The following is a 15,549-nucleotide window of genomic DNA, read 5'->3' on the forward strand; positions in this document are numbered from 1 at the left end:
ATATATAAAAACTAGACAAATATTTGTAGCGATGCCTGTTTATTTAATTTCAGTATTTAGTTTTATTTGTTTAAAACTTAACATCAACTGTTTTGAGTCTGAGTTATCAAAAATAAAGTTCAGCTGTCCCAGTTGGACTTTCTTGATAGTTAGATAATCCTGTAACTTCAAGAGGTTCGAAAAAGGTACAATGTACAACCTTCTACTGAATCAGTCAGAAGAAGGCTGTAAACAAAAATGCATTTGTACATATATGGGCTGAATATTAACATATCAAAAAGTATTAGCAAATACATTAACAAGTATTCTTTGAATTATTGCTAGGCATTAGTTTCCTTTGGTTTGCTTTGTGTTGTTTTGGTCACAGCAGGGAGGTGAGCATCTGCTCAGCATGTAGGTATCTAAAGAGTCAGACATTTTCTTTAGAGGTGCTAGAAATCAAAACAAGAACAGGAAATTGTGTCTAATAGCTCTAATATGATTGTATGCATAATCATATACATTGTATTGTAATCTGGACAGAGTTGTTTTGTTGGTTGTTTGCTTTCTCAAATACATCCGAAGGAGAATTTTTCCAAAAAGCAAACAGCACATTCATGAATTTCTGGCTTTGTTCTAGAGCAGTGTTTCTCAACCTTTTTTGGGCCAGCGCCCCACTAGCCTTTATCCAGGTCCTTACCGCCCCCCACCAAAGAATTTGAAGGCTACTTTGCACTGACTATTATTTTATTATTAAAGTTACTATCACTATTGTAGATCTTTTGATTTTTATGCTTGTTTCTGTATTTATCATCAAAAATAATTTCCCAGAGAACAAAAAAGTCATGAGAACAGAAATTATTTTCACAGGTGTTTACAAAAAATGCAATGAACATTCAACTTAAAATTGGTAGGCGTAACAGCAGCCAATCAGAGTGGAAAAAATATTCTTGTTCTGTGCCATTTTTTAGTTGTTAAATATTCCACAAAATGGGCAGATAAGATGTACAACAATGTCAGTTTAAACTTTGAACTATTTGCAAAAAGACTGAGCTCTGCAACATTAAAACATGGTTAGAACTGTAACTACATTAATCATAGCTCTTCTTCTCTTCAGTGTTTCTGTCGGTGCAGCTCTGTGCTGCCTTCAGGAGAATGGGACATCAGAGTATCATCCATAAAATTTCACCCACATGGCACGCTCACCATCAGTAATCTTCACTCATCACCTGCTGCGCCGCCTAATCGTCATGTGTTTCACATCATGTGTTGATTTTTCCCTGTTCAGCGTCGAATTCTCTGTTTCTATGCCATAATTCACATTTCGTTCGTCGCTCCGTTTTATGTCCCGCTTCTCCTGTTTCAGAGTTTTGCGCAATGTGCGCGTCGTTTTTTGTTTTTTAACCCCCTATGGTGCGCAGCGTTCGGGAAACGTATCGATGGGGAAAAGGCAGACTGACATAAACCTTTTAAAACAACTGAAACATTTTCGGTATTCTGATTATTGAAATTTAAAAGTGCTGTGGTTCCGTTGTTCTATCACACCCGTTTCATACCGGACGAATTACAGCACCGGTGTTAACGCTATAAAATGAACGCCCTCTATCGTGGTATCACCCATGGAGGGATTTCTTTATTTAAATGGGTTCATTTACGTTGAGAACCGCTATTCTAGATAATATAGGTTTTTTTGTTTGTTTTTTTGGGGGTGGGAGGTTTCAACATTTCGTATTGCAGTCGAAATCGAGTATAATTGAATTTGTTTCTAATTTCAACCACTGGTGCACTTAAAGGTGATACTGAAATGTGTGGTGGCTGTTGTTGGGTTTTGGGTACAGACTGCTCTAGGATGAAGAGCTTTACTTTAAGTCATTAACAAAGCTGTTTATTCTTGTCCGTATCGTTTATTGTTTCATCATGGTTTCATCAAACATTGGCTCCATGAATGGGTTAATATCGAATCAATAACTATTGTGATGAAATGACTGATTCTGAGTTCTGCCCATGTTTTGGGTACTTGTGCATTTCTATTATTTTCTGTAGGGATCCCAGTTCCAAATACAGATATTTAGTATACAGATGCCCTGTTAGAACACACTAGCTTTGTACTTAGAGCTATCATTGTTTAGCCCTTTTTGTTTTAGCTTTTCCCACAGCTCAGTGACAGAAGACTAATCACTTCACATCTTCCTTTCTTTTAAAGTCATTAGACACCTTTGTCCCACTAAAACGAAGCTAAACTGTTGTGCATTGTTCCTCTCAGGAAACAAATGAGCTGGTGGCCATCAAGAAGTTCAAAGACAGTGAAGGTGAGTAAAAAAAAAAAAAAAGATGGGCAGAAATAAGGAAAAATTGTAAAAGTGCAAAAAAAGAAACTATATTTGTCTTTAAATGCCCACTCAGAAAATGAGGAGGTTAAGGAGACGACGCTTCGGGAGCTGAAGATGCTCCGGACCTTGAAGCAGGACAACATCGTCGAGCTCAAAGAGGCTTTTCGCAGGAGGGGGAAGCTCTACCTCGTCTTTGAATATGTTGAGAGGGTCAGGATAACATCGATGCCATGTTTATTTAATCGAGTCTGCATGCTGTGCACACAGCACTTTATGCTGCTTCATCCATGGCTGTAGGATGGTGACTGCTCAGTTAAGCATTAAAAAAAAGGTGTCACCATGGCAACATAGAAACTGTGCTGGTAGTAAGTACTGGTATTTCCCGTTGTGTTACCAGGGTGTCCAAACACAGTTTTTCACCATGTTTTTTTTGTTTTTTTTTATGAAAATTCAACACAGCATAATTCTCCAGATGTAATATGTATGTATGTATGTATGGATGGATGGATGGATTATTGGAATTGCTGCTACAGAGTTTGTCTGATTTTTCATGATGTCATTGTTGTGGTTTTTCAGAACATGCTTGAACTGCTAGAGGAATTTCCCAATGGTGCGCCGCCGGAAAAAGTTCGCAGCTACATTTTCCAGCTCATCAAAGCCATCAACTGGTGTCACAAAAATGAAATCGTACACAGAGGTCAGTATTCGTATTTGTTTGCTTCACTTCTACTCTTTTACAACCATCGGATGACTGTTCCTGATTTCATGAATCTTTGGTGCCTTCAGCGTCTTGCCTATTGTTACTGCTAGGCCAGACAAATCTTTAACAGCAAAATAATCCATGAGAATATGTATCACCACTGCTTGTTATTAAGGATTTGTAACCTCTTTTACACTTTTTAAGACAGAGATAAAACTGTTACTTACATTTTTTGACTATTGAATTCAATAAGATATTGATTTAGATCATCTCTCTTTCAGATATCAAACCAGAAAACCTTCTTATCAGTTCAGATGATGTTCTTAAATTATGTGACTTTGGTGAGTGTATAACCTTCTGTTGTTTATAAGTTAATAACATCCTTCACTTCTAATGTAGTATCAATAATTTCATTTTCTCACATATAATGTCAAATAGCCAGTGTCAATTTTTTTGCTTTGATTTAGAAATAAATACTTTTAACCTGTCATTCACGAGAGGACCCAAATTTGGGTCCTCGAATGACAACCTGTGAATGACAGGTTAAAAACAAAGGTGTTTAATGGGTGTCGAGTAGACATCCTGATATGTCTTCCATCTTATCAAATTGATAGTTATGTGTTGATTCTCTAATCAGATCAGTGATTCAACGGTTTTGTTTCTGTGGGTTGGTTTAAAATAGAAAATGCCACCTTTTTCTATCTTGTAAACTGATTATCAGAGAAACTAAATCTGCCTCTGGGAAACTGCCAGTCAGCACCCTAAATATACCCTGGTGGTTCTTGATGTATTATTAGTTAATTGGTAACATCTCTGTCAAATCGTAGTGATATTAGTAGCAGAAACCCTCCTGTTCTGAGAAACACATTGATGCAAACGTACTAGTGGTTCGTGGATTTGCCCTTTCACGGTGCTCTAGGTGTGTATTTTACATTTGGACGCGTATTTGCAAAACTGACACGGTCAGCTGGCTCTGAATAATTGGCTAATGCCAACCCACTGAGTCAGCTGGGGTGAGATTTGTTTGGTATTCACTGTTGGAGCTGGCATTCTGTTTACTGTGACTTTTCCTTGCTTAAAATGGATTCTCTCTACACCAGTTATCTAAAGTGGAGTCTCAGATCGCCTGCAGTCACATAACTAATTAGTCTGGTCACATGGCAAACATTACCATGCTGTCACTGTGGCTGTCCAAGCAATTTAGATACTGAATGTCCTTTCCTGTTATTAATTGGTCATTTATGCATTTGCTGTTGACAAAATAAAGTCTACTTGATTCAATTATCTCTGTCCTCCTCCGGCTCAGGGTTTGCTCGTAACCTGTCTGAAGGAACAGATGCCAACTACACCGAGTACGTGGCCACCAGGTGGTACCGCTCACCTGAGCTGCTGCTGGGGTAGGTCGCTATGTGTGGGTGCTCGTTAATTTTGATGTTGGGGGGCAAAAAGACTAATCTTTTACATGTCATCCATAGCCGCGTTAACTCAGCGAAACTTAGAAATGTAGGTATTGATTTCGTGCTATGATCCACAGCAAAGGGAAAGAGGTATTCGCCACACTACACGCAGACTCGTTGCCATAGCAACTGACAACAATAAGAAACCATTCAGTAAGGGGCAGATTTACAATACTGTAATCATTAAAAATATTTTTTTACACTTTTTAGACAAGATGTGCAACTGCTTAGCACTCTAAATAAACACTATTAGCCAAAATAAACACTATTAAAAATGCCTCTGTGTGAGACATATCTATAAGTTTTTCATTTATGGAGTCTGTTTACTGAAATAACTTACCATTTCCGTCATATTCTAATTAATCGAGGTGCATCTATAGCTGTTCCTTCTGTTCTCAATCTCCGCGGTTGAGAACAAGTTACATTGTATTTCATAAGAAGTCATTTGGATAAATATAGTGGGTTTCTCATGGTTTCAAAAGAAACAGGGCTCAGTGAGTTCATGTCTACTTACAGCTTCATGTGATGCCAAGACTGAACTGTGCAGCTTCGTAAAGTCATGATGTGTTTAATTCCTAATGGATTTTAAAACGCCAACATGATATCGTAATGATATGGACTGATTGTAGAGCATCTCTGATGCTGGTTATTTATTAGGTTAGCGATGGCACTGCCATGTAATCAAATCAGAGGGGAAAGCAAGCAGTAAGCTATGCGCTACATTGGAAGATAAGCTGCCACGAATCTTCAGTATTGTATTTTGAGATCAAACATCAGATTTATTTTTAATTCTATAATGTGGCTCTTTTTCTTTTCTTTTTTTTATGGGGTGGGGGGTAATTATTTATTTTTTATTTTTTTTGCTGCAACCAGTGTCCGTCCTAGTTTGGAGACAGATGAACGTCATCTATCCGCACTGCTGTGGCTTGATTTAGTAAATGCCCTGGAACATTTACAGAGACAGCGTTTGAATGCCTCCCACTCAAATACTCTCTCCCTCCAACACCAGCGCTCCTTTGCTTCTCCGCTGCCAGAACTCTCACCATTTCTCACCAGATTCTCCACAGTGCAGAAATCTTCCCTTAGGAGCCATAAAATATACAATTTAATATCACTTATGAAAGACGCCGTTCTCTTGCAATCATATCTACTTCATTTTGTGGCTTATTTTTTCGCCCTCCTGATCACCCTACATTGTTGTCATTATCGCACTGCTATCTAATTAACAAGCCTCTTATCTCTTCCTTGAATAATATTTCTGCATAAATGTTGGGATCATAGGTATTGTTTCCCCTTGCTGCAGGGCTCCCTATGGAAAGGCTGTGGACATGTGGTCGGTGGGGTGTATTCTAGGGGAGCTGAGTGACGGACAGCCTTTGTTTCCAGGGGAAAGCGAGATTGATCAGGTTGGTAGAGCAGCAGTAGGTTACTAGATTTGAAAAGGAGATGGATTAGAAATATTTTTTTAATATAAAAACCTTTTATTTAAAGGTCCTACAACTTTTTCCTGTAACCAGTGGAAGCATTTTCACGTGTTTTCAAAGCAATTTTAACATAAACTTTCTGTGACAAAACTGGTGTTTTGGATCTACATGGAGATGTCATCTGGATAGCTTTCATCGTCTTCTTCAACGTCAATAAGCTGAAATAAAGTGTCAAGTGCTTTTGAAAAACAAAAATCACAGCAATCACTTCTACAGTGACACAAACCAAAGAAAATATCCTCAACTCTGCAGTTTCTTTTCAGCCTAGTCATTTTATTCCGATGTGGTTTTCAGACCCATTCATCCTTTCCATTTTAATGGACAACGAACTACGATGCAAGGCAATGAACTCATTTTATAGACAGTCGAAGAGGTTGGTGAGAGTGGCACAGCCAGCCCAAGGCATAAGGAAGCTGTGCAGTTACTTAAGACTCCCAAATTAACAGGCGGGCAACATGAGCCAAAAAATTATATACAACATCCTAGATCATTGTTAATACGAAATATATCCGAAATTATTTTACATCTTGACAGTGCATGTTTTTTAAATACTGAGGGACATTCAGCACTGTAGTGTTCTGCTGGTTTAAAGACATGAGGAAATTCAGAATGGCTGATAAACTGTATGGGGTTAACTTACCATATGTACGACAAACTGTTTTTATCTGGTCACCTAAAGTTCCAACTTTAGGTGATTACTTGGAAAATTCGACCTCCAAGAACAAAGAAAATGCACCATAAGTTTCTGCTGCAGTTGCAATGTTGTGCCAAGAATCGGATCAGCTCAGTCTGCTTTCTCGGTGTGCTGATGTTCACCTCCAGCTCTTCACCATCCAGAAGGTTCTGGGTCCTCTTCCTGCTGAACAGATGAAACTCTTTTACAACAACCCGCGATTTCATGGAATCAGGGTAGGAAACGCAAACAGTCTTCCTCCCCTCCTTTTTTTCTCTTCCTTCCTTCTTCTTTCATTTTGTCCTCCCTCCCTCCGCTCTGCTCTCTTATCCCCATCTCTCCTGCCTGTTCTTGCTATCCGTTTCATTTTTGTGGCAGTGTTCCCAGCACCATGACTGAGTGGATTGCTGTGACTCATGAGATAGGTGGTTGGTGTTCAGCTTAACAGCAAGAGAAAATGTCCCAGAAGGCTGAGAAAAGCTACGCGTTTGTGAATGTGTGTGCAAACTCAGTAGTTTGTTTAGTGTGATCCGTGTCATACGAACCGAGAGTTACTTTTTTCTTCTTCTTTTTTTTTATTAAAGGGAAGGAACATTTACTTAGTTTTGTGAAGCATAATATGAGTCTAAAGAAAACAAACAACAAAACCGTTACTGAGGATGAACGTTTTATCCAGGATGTTTTTTTTTGTTTTTGTTTTTTCCTGTCCCAGTTTCCCACAGTCACCCATCCTCAGACTTTGGAGAGACGGTACCAGGGAATTATGAGTGGTTTGATGTTGGATTTGATGAAGGTAAATTTACACTGAAACATTCATGTTTTCCACTTGCACATCTGTTGAAAATCTTCTAAATTAAATGTGTTATTCACTAGATTCACAAGAGTTTTGACCAATAGCTACAAACAACCTTTTTTTGCTTCTGTTTTTCCATCAGAGCATGTTGCTGCTGAACCCCACCGAGCGTTTTCTCACTGAGCAGTGCTTGAACCATCCTGCTTTCCAGCCTTTGAGGCAGACGGAGAGAGAAAAATCTTCTCCTGCTTCTCCAAACCCACCACGCTCGTCCAAGAGAAAAACACACCACCACGGAGAAAATACAGTCCCTACGAGGTTAGCTCTCCGTCATATAGTGACAAAACCCAACTTGTTACAAACTTCATGTTATCATGATCAATTTAAAATGTGATTGGAATTTATTGATTTATTTTTGGTAAATAGCTAAAAAAAAGGCATTACTAAATTAAAGCTGTAACTCACTTACTACACAGGTGTTCTCCATTCAGGCTAGAAATGTCTAAAATCACATTTTTGTACATTTTTAAACCAGAGCAGGTCAGTTGCATTGCAATCCAGACATGTTACCATGGCAACACAACATAAGGTGCAAAAATTTGTAGTGTACACATCTGAGTGTACACTACAAAGTGCACTCTTAAAAATGTATTTGTGTTGCAGTTCATGTTACGGACTTATTTGCATTAATCTCACTTAATTCTCAAAAGTGTACACTTTTGAGAATTCACTCGAAATCGGATAAACTGAATGAATTGAGATTTTATGATCATAATACATTGAGTTGGTCAGATGTAGGATATGAAACTGGCACTGAGCTCAATTGTTTCAAGTAAAGTCAAAGTAAAAAGTTACTTTAAGTTAAAGATTTGTGACTTTCAAGTTAATTGAACACAACAAAGTAAGATGTCATAATGAAAGCAAAAGAATTAAATGAGATAAATAAGTCCATGCTTATGTGATCTAAGAAGTTGAGTTTTTCACGAGTCTCTCTGCCCCACCAGGAGTCACACCAAGAGCACTAGTCGTCGATCAACCAGCAAGGAATGCTCCAGTCTCCCTCGCCATGGAGACCTGCATCACCTCAGCAATGAGAGTTTCCTGAATGGCAACAAACCGGCTCCATCTAGTTTAAGTCCTACACTCCACCCCAAAGTCCAGTACATGTCCCAGACCCTAAATCGTTCAGCCTCGTCCAACAAAGATCTGGCTAACAACAACCTGCCACATCTTCTCAGTCCCAAAGAGGCAAAAAACAAGACAGAGTTTGATTTCAACTTGGGGCCCTCAACAAAGCTGTCAGATCAGGGACATGGGGCAAAGTACACCCACAGCAAACCAAGCTTGTCTCGTTCTCAGCAGCAGCAACAGCAGCAGCAGCAACAACAGCAGCAACAACAGCAGCAACAGCAGCAGCAGCAGCAACAGCAGGCCAGCCGACACACCTTCCTGGAAAATAAAACCAACACATTGCAGTCTGGAGCAGAAAAACAACATGGCCGCCATGCCCACAGCATGGCAGACTCTGCACACGGATCCATGTCGTCCTCTTCTAAAAGCTCAGCTTCTTATCTAAGCCTGTCCAAGAGCCACGGGGCTCTTAGCGACGCCAAATCTGTGGGGAACCTCAGCGATGGTCGACTTCACCCAGACGACCCAAACGCAAACGCAACGGCCGTCGTAGGACCCAGTGCCCGTTTCTTCCCTGCCAGCTGTTTGGACCTCAACGCCCCGTCGGGTCTTCCAGGACCCCCCGGCAGTCCCTCAGCTCGACACAGTGACCGATCAGGACACAGCCCCGCTTCCCGTAGCAGCGTGAATGTCCGTATGGAGAGCAGCACGTTGGACTCCTCATCGAGACACAAGTCCAGACACAAATCGTTGGCTCCGGGTAAGTTTAGATGAAAAGATAAATCTGCTTTTGTTCCCATGAAATCCTTGGATATTAGATCTTGAAATATTTTAGTTGGTACAATGACAACGGTGTGTTTCTAGACTATCTCTTGTCCACAAAATAATTTCTTAACAATCCAAAATGTTTGCATTAATCTAGATGGGCATTAAAATATTCAGAAATCCTATGGATGAAATAAAAACTGCACGTTTTGCTTTGTCATTTTGAATATTAGAAGATCAAATGACACAGTTGTTTCAAATATTATATGAAAACCACTTTAGAACCCGCAGGTGATGGCAATTCCAACGTAGCGCTCTTCTTTATTCCCCAGAAGATGCTGGTGCTCCAGAGCTCCTAGACCCAGGAGGACCAGTGATGCCCAACACTCACACCCTGCCTTCCCCCCACGAGTCTTATCACTACGGCCTGGGCTACACGTCCCCCTTTTCCTCCCAGCAACGGCCTCAGCGCCACTCCATGTACGTGAGACGGGAACGTCACCGACCACACGGGTCCGAGGGAGTCATGGCGGGCCTGCCGCCGCCTGGCCAGGCCATACCGACACGGGCCAGCAGCCTCCAGCTCCTCTCCCCGCAGCTGCAACATCGTACCAACCTGACTGGACATTCAGTGAGCTCGTCGAGAGAGGACTGCACCGACGACATGACGAGGGTTAGTGAGAAACAAGTTCTGGGTGATTTATGGCAGAAGATGAGAGCATTCACTCTGAGAAAACGCCAACAGAGGAAGTAAAATAGTCTGTCATTGCAATAGCATAATGTAACTCTAAAATCTTTAGAAAAAATATAATTAATCTAGATTAATCATGTTTTGTTTTTTTTTTCAATGGAAGGTTCTTTATCTTTTGAGGAAGGGAGTCCATGTTGTTCATGGATCTCTCCAGCTGAATTTTAAACTCACATCTGCATGAAGTCGGTCACAATCGGCAGATTTGGCAGATGAATGAGAAAAATCATGCAAACATGATTACATTTCTTTAAATGAAGTGACTTCTGCTTATCTTATCTGAAACATAGTACACAAGTGCTAAAAAAAACACCTAATAAGTGTTTTTGGTTTTTGAGAGCAAACAAAACAAACATGTGTCTATGTGTGTGTGTGTGTGTGCTGCACAAGCTGCTGTGTGTGTGTAGGGACTGTCACTGTCACATTGTCATTGCCTCTGCGTCGCTATGCTTCTCCAGTGTGCTTTGACCAGCAACTGTCCGTCTTCTCAACAGAGTGAACAGCCCCCTAAAGACATGAGCCACCCTTGTGCCCCCATCAAAGACTCTACGAGGGACAACTCCGCTGCTTTTCATACACAGCGCTCTAAAAATGAGGTCCGACCCTCTGATTCCGCCTTACCTCCAAATAGCTCTTCTCACTCTCAGGGTTCATAGGCTTTTTTCCCCCGCCCCAACAGCTTCACTGCACGTTGTCGCTGTTTTAAATGTAACCTCACTGAAAAGCTCTTAGACTGTCCTGACTGTCTTGTGAGGTGTGCCAGGGAAAATGATACTGAATAGCAGTCGATGATAAATAAGATTATAAAGATGGAAGAAACTGAAGGAGTTTGTGTGTGTGCGTGTGTTTTTTCTGCGGGGTGTGTGTGTGTGTGTGTGTGCGTGCGTGTGTGTGTGTGTGCGTGCTTCTTAGGTCGGTATGTATCATGACCCTCACGGTGAGGATGCAGGTTCCTCCAAAGAAAACCGGATGATCTTCACTGAGTCCATGCCTCGGAGAGTAGGCAGCTTCTACAGAGGTAAATCCTGTTGTTACACAAAATGTAGTGCAAAAAACCCCCCCAAAAAACCACATATTTAAACATGATTTACATCAATGACAAATAGTGTAAATAAGCACAAATTAGCAAAAATGTTGCTTTTCCAGCAGCGATGCAAGGATACTCTTTAGGAGATTATTTAGTAGTCAGAATCTTGTGACAGTATTAATTAGCCCTGTAAAATGGCATAATAAATGTTGAGTGAAATCCTCAGCTGCAATCAAATGCAACCAACAAAATATTTATTTTATTTTATTTTATTTTTTCCGTTTGAACTTTACAATGCCGCAACCTGGCCCCATGTGCTGAGCATGAGAAGATGAGAGGAATGAGAAAACAGCAGGGAGAAACATTTTCCAGTGCAAATATATGGCTGATTTTCTACCTGCACAACATGCAGAAAGTCAGAACGCTCACTGAGTGAAGTCCTCCCCCTCAACTCACTCTGCCTGCAGCTAATGGCAAGTCAGATCACATTTAGCTGGACGTTTTCAGGTCGGTCTGTTTAGTTTGGATCCAGGTTGTCGGCTAGCTTGCTAACGGGCTTCTGTGGTCAGATCTCTTCTTTACGTGTTATAGCAATAATCTTGACAATTATTTGATTCTGATTGGCTGGGTCTTGGATTTGGCCTCTCTCTCCTCTGATCTTGGTTTTTACCTCTGCCAAAGTCTGGGTCTTGGTTTGGGTCGGGTCTGATTTTGGTCTCAGGTTGTGGTTATGACAACAACACTTCATAAAAATACTTCACAGATACTTTCCATCCAATTAATGTTATGTTCCTGGTTAATAACGTTCAGAGTTGTGTCCTGGTTTGTATTTATATTCATAGTCATGCTTGATATATATATATATATATATATATATATATATATATATATATATACTTCATTTTTTGCCATTTAAGTGGAAGAGTTAAAGCATTCTGCAAACTGTTTTCTGAGTATTTGTGACTCCACAGATGAACCATTCGCTTCAAACACAAACACGCCTCACTATTGTGTGGAAACACGCGCTGTTAGTCAATCTCTTCCCTCCTTGTTTTTCTTTAGTCCCTTCCCCCAGACCGGATAACTCCTCTTCTTTCCACGAAGGTGTTGGTCAGGGCAGAGGGCCTGGGGTACCCGTTGTGACCGGTGATCCAGGCGGCATGGCGAACCACTCCAAACGCCAGACGGCTTTTGATTGGTAGGAATCCATACGCTGGCAATGTCTCATTGAAGCAAACATCACAGCCGATCTGCACACAGACCCTGAGAGGCTAAATGTAACTGTTTATTTTTTTGTTTGTTTGTTTTTTTACCTGCACCAGCTGCAAAAAATGTTGTTTGCAATCATCCTGGTAGTTATGTGGAAAAGAGCTGGCAACAGATGCAGTGCACTGATGAATGGAGATGGTTTTCTTCTTTCTGTCTCCCATTATTGTTACTTAAGATCTATTAGAGTATTCATTGTTGCTTAGCTCTGTTGCTATTTATTAACTGAAAGAAAATTAATGAAAACATACCACAGAATACTTTTCTGCAACATGACATTTATTTTCACTTATTATGATGACAGTAGTACTAGAAAAATTATTTTTTTCATTGGCACAAAATACAGTACCTATTTTCCGCACTATAAGGCGCACCTAAAAACCTTCAATTTCCTCAAAAGCAGACAGTGCGCCTTATAATCCGGTGTGCCTTATATATGGACCAATATTGAGCCACGACAGGTCTAGCAACTACGGTAAGCAGCCGCTGACTTCATTTTTGCCCGTAGAAGAAGAAGTGTGCGGTGCATGCTGGGATAGTTGTCAGAACGCTGGTTTGTTAAAGTTTGACTGACCTATGTAGCTATCTACCTACCGATCTGATAATCAGGTTGTCTGCAGGTCATTTAGCACCACATTCTCCACGAACATGCTGTGCGAGAACAGGTGACCATCGTCCAGCCACGCCCCGGCCCAGTCGCGGAAAGCTCTCCTCGCCAACCGGAGTCGGACTATTTTGTTGACATTCTTTATGTCAACAAAGTGGCTTCAGACATTTGACTAGGGTTACCAAGGGACCAGCCCCTATGCATTTAAAGCCGGGGGGAAGAGAGACAGAGACTGCGGCGGCAGCGTGTCGGTTGGTCTTTGTTACCCAGAAAGCAGTTGGGCACAATATCGCAACATCAACATCGTGAGTAAAACAATGACTGGAGCAGAATACTGTATAAAGTACTCGGGGACCACTTTATTATTACTATACATCCACATTTGTAGAGTACGGAACAAATCACGTAGGTTCAATACGGGACAGTTCTGTATTTTAAGGGGCTGATGGCAACCCTATGCGCCTTATATATGAAAAAAGTTTTAAAATAGGCCATTCATTTAAGGTGCGCCTTATAGTGTGGAAAATACGGTATTTAAATTTTGTAAATTATAGAGGCATCCTTTTTCCAGTTCGTTCTTCTTTTTTTCTTTTTGTTTTTTTTTATATTTGTGCAAGACCAGAGCAGATAAATCTTTGTTGTAATTTATTCCTAAGAGTGTAATTACAGAAACCCTTTCCACATGTGCTCTGCAGGACTGCTGCAGAAGCAATGGTCATGAATCCTCCTGAGCCCACCAAAGAGAAGCAAAAACAAGGCTTCTTCAAAGCCATTAAAAAGAAAAAGAAGAAGACACAAATAGTAAGATTTGCAATTCTGTCAACCATCACATCATCCAAAAAAGACCCAATACGTATTTTTTTTGTGGATTCAGTTTTTGTTGTTGTTGTTTTTTTAGTATATTTAAGCTTTCAAAAACTGATCTCAGCCATCATCAATGTGTGCAGTTCCTGTAAAAATGATGAGTGAGTTAATCACTGAGAGTCCCAAAGAGTAATTCTGATTTACTATGAAATGGTATATTGTCTGCAATCATTCTTAATCATAATAATAATAACAATAGACTGCATAGGTTGAAAACCAGGGAACTTAATGAAAAGCAATCACCACAAGCACTCAGATAATCAGACAGACCTAGTAAAGCTCCAGCTCAGTAAAACACATTGTGGCGTTCAGCCATGGGACAGAATTAGCTTGTTCTATTTTATATTGCCATCTATTTTCATGCCTTGTACAATATTTCTGTCATGTCCATACGTTTGTTTTTTTTAGATTTTTCAACAATTTCTTATTGATGGATGGAAAATCAAAATGTTCTTTGCCAGCAAAAAGTAGGGGTTAAAACAAACTTCCAAACAATAATTTATTTTTTTTTCTATTGCTTTTGTCTCTCTAATGAAACTTTTGTGTCAATATTACTTGTGTCTTTTAGTGTCTAATCTTATGCTGCGTTTGCAAGGATGATTGTGGCTCAGCTGCTGTTTCTCTTACCACTTCTTCTCTATCTGCTGCCAGAAAATTGAGTTGAAAGTTTGTGGCTGTGCGTCTTTTCCTCCACAGACGGACGTGGAGGACGGAAGGAATCCGAGCATCAAGAAAAGCCTTTTCCCCCTTTTTAGCTCTAAGAATAGCTTAAAGCACAACTCAGCTGGAAAAATCCTACCTGTAGTTGCCTCGCCTATGGTACAGCATCAGCCTGCGGCACCCTACCCTGCCTCACCAGTAATCTAACTTCAACTCTACAGCTGCATGTTAACCGGCACGGCTCTCACGCCACAATGACAAGCTTTGAAATCTTCCTCAAAAGTTTCAAATTCCACATTGTGCTCTAGTTTGAGGGGATTTCAAATGATTTCTTTGCAAGCTTAAACGCGTAAGCGTTTTTATTTGTGTGTGTGTGCATCCATTCGTCCTGCTAATATGAATGTTAAAATGCCGTCACACTAATTCATGCTGCAGTGCATTTTGCTTGTGAGGCTGGCCCTTTAAAGAAATCATCGTATCATGATGGTCTTTGACATTTTCAGCAAGATACATCTATGGTCGTTCTTTGTAAATTTGTTACATCTGGGTAGTTTTGATGTACTCTTTTATCTTTTTGTCAGACAACATACAACACAGTATGTTATGATATAATGCAATGTGGATTTGAAAAACACACATTTCAATCAACATATTGCAAAAATGTACTTTGCATCCTGTTATATGAGAGCCAGAAACTTAAATTTGTAGAGCACATTTAAGATGATGTGAGGGAAATTAATTGTTTTTAATTTTTGATTCTCTTTTTTAAGCAAACATCTGAAGTGCAACTAGATTTAGATTCACATGTTTCGCAGTGTGGGTGGTGTACTAGTTTTACTCTGAAAGTTTATTTTTAGTCTCTTGTGACCAGAGCATCTTCCTAAACATGTCGCTGAGTCAGCGACGCGGTTTGTGTCGGGACTTTTAAGGTTCTTTTTTCTTGCCACTTGCCATAAAGACCTGATCTTTAAAGCTGTTGTCCTCTCAACCAACATGTCAGCTTAGTTGTACAATCAAGTTTAGCTTCTCTACACCTTCTTCCCAATTTATTTATTTTTTATTTTT

General features: G+C 40.2%; 1 protein-coding gene across 7 annotated transcripts in view; it reads left to right on the forward strand.

The window, feature by feature from the left end:
- The window catches only part of cdkl5 (cyclin dependent kinase like 5), a 36,366-nt gene that overhangs the window by 16,081 nt on the left and 4,736 nt on the right, over positions 1-15,549 (forward strand). The window contains exons 4-19 of one of the 7 annotated variants that reach the window (XM_016675378.1): positions 2,243-2,288; positions 2,383-2,519; positions 2,886-3,006; positions 3,291-3,350; positions 4,316-4,406; positions 5,770-5,872; positions 6,773-6,859; positions 7,336-7,416; positions 7,559-7,734; positions 8,421-9,307; positions 9,645-9,985; positions 10,555-10,656; positions 10,973-11,078; positions 12,150-12,285; positions 13,656-13,761; positions 14,521-14,643. In XM_016675378.1, the coding sequence (XP_016530864.1) occupies positions 2,243-2,288; positions 2,383-2,519; positions 2,886-3,006; positions 3,291-3,350; positions 4,316-4,406; positions 5,770-5,872; positions 6,773-6,859; positions 7,336-7,416; positions 7,559-7,734; positions 8,421-9,307; positions 9,645-9,985; positions 10,555-10,656; positions 10,973-11,078; positions 12,150-12,285; positions 13,656-13,761; positions 14,521-14,643 (2,703 nt within the window). Of the gene's footprint in view, positions 1-2,242; positions 2,289-2,382; positions 2,520-2,885; positions 3,007-3,290; positions 3,351-4,315; positions 4,407-5,769; positions 5,873-6,772; positions 6,860-7,335; positions 7,417-7,558; positions 7,735-8,420; positions 9,308-9,644; positions 9,986-10,554; positions 10,657-10,972; positions 11,079-12,149; positions 12,286-13,655; positions 13,762-14,520; positions 14,683-15,549 lie in introns of all 7 variants that reach the window. The other 6 variants (XM_007560152.2, XM_007560151.2, XM_007560153.2 and 3 more) reach the window with 6 other exon arrangements.

The sequence above is a fragment of the Poecilia formosa genome, unplaced genomic scaffold (genome assembly GCF_000485575.1).
Source record: "Poecilia formosa unplaced genomic scaffold, Poecilia_formosa-5.1.2 Scaffold113, whole genome shotgun sequence".
Taxonomy (NCBI): domain Eukaryota; kingdom Metazoa; phylum Chordata; class Actinopteri; order Cyprinodontiformes; family Poeciliidae; genus Poecilia; species Poecilia formosa.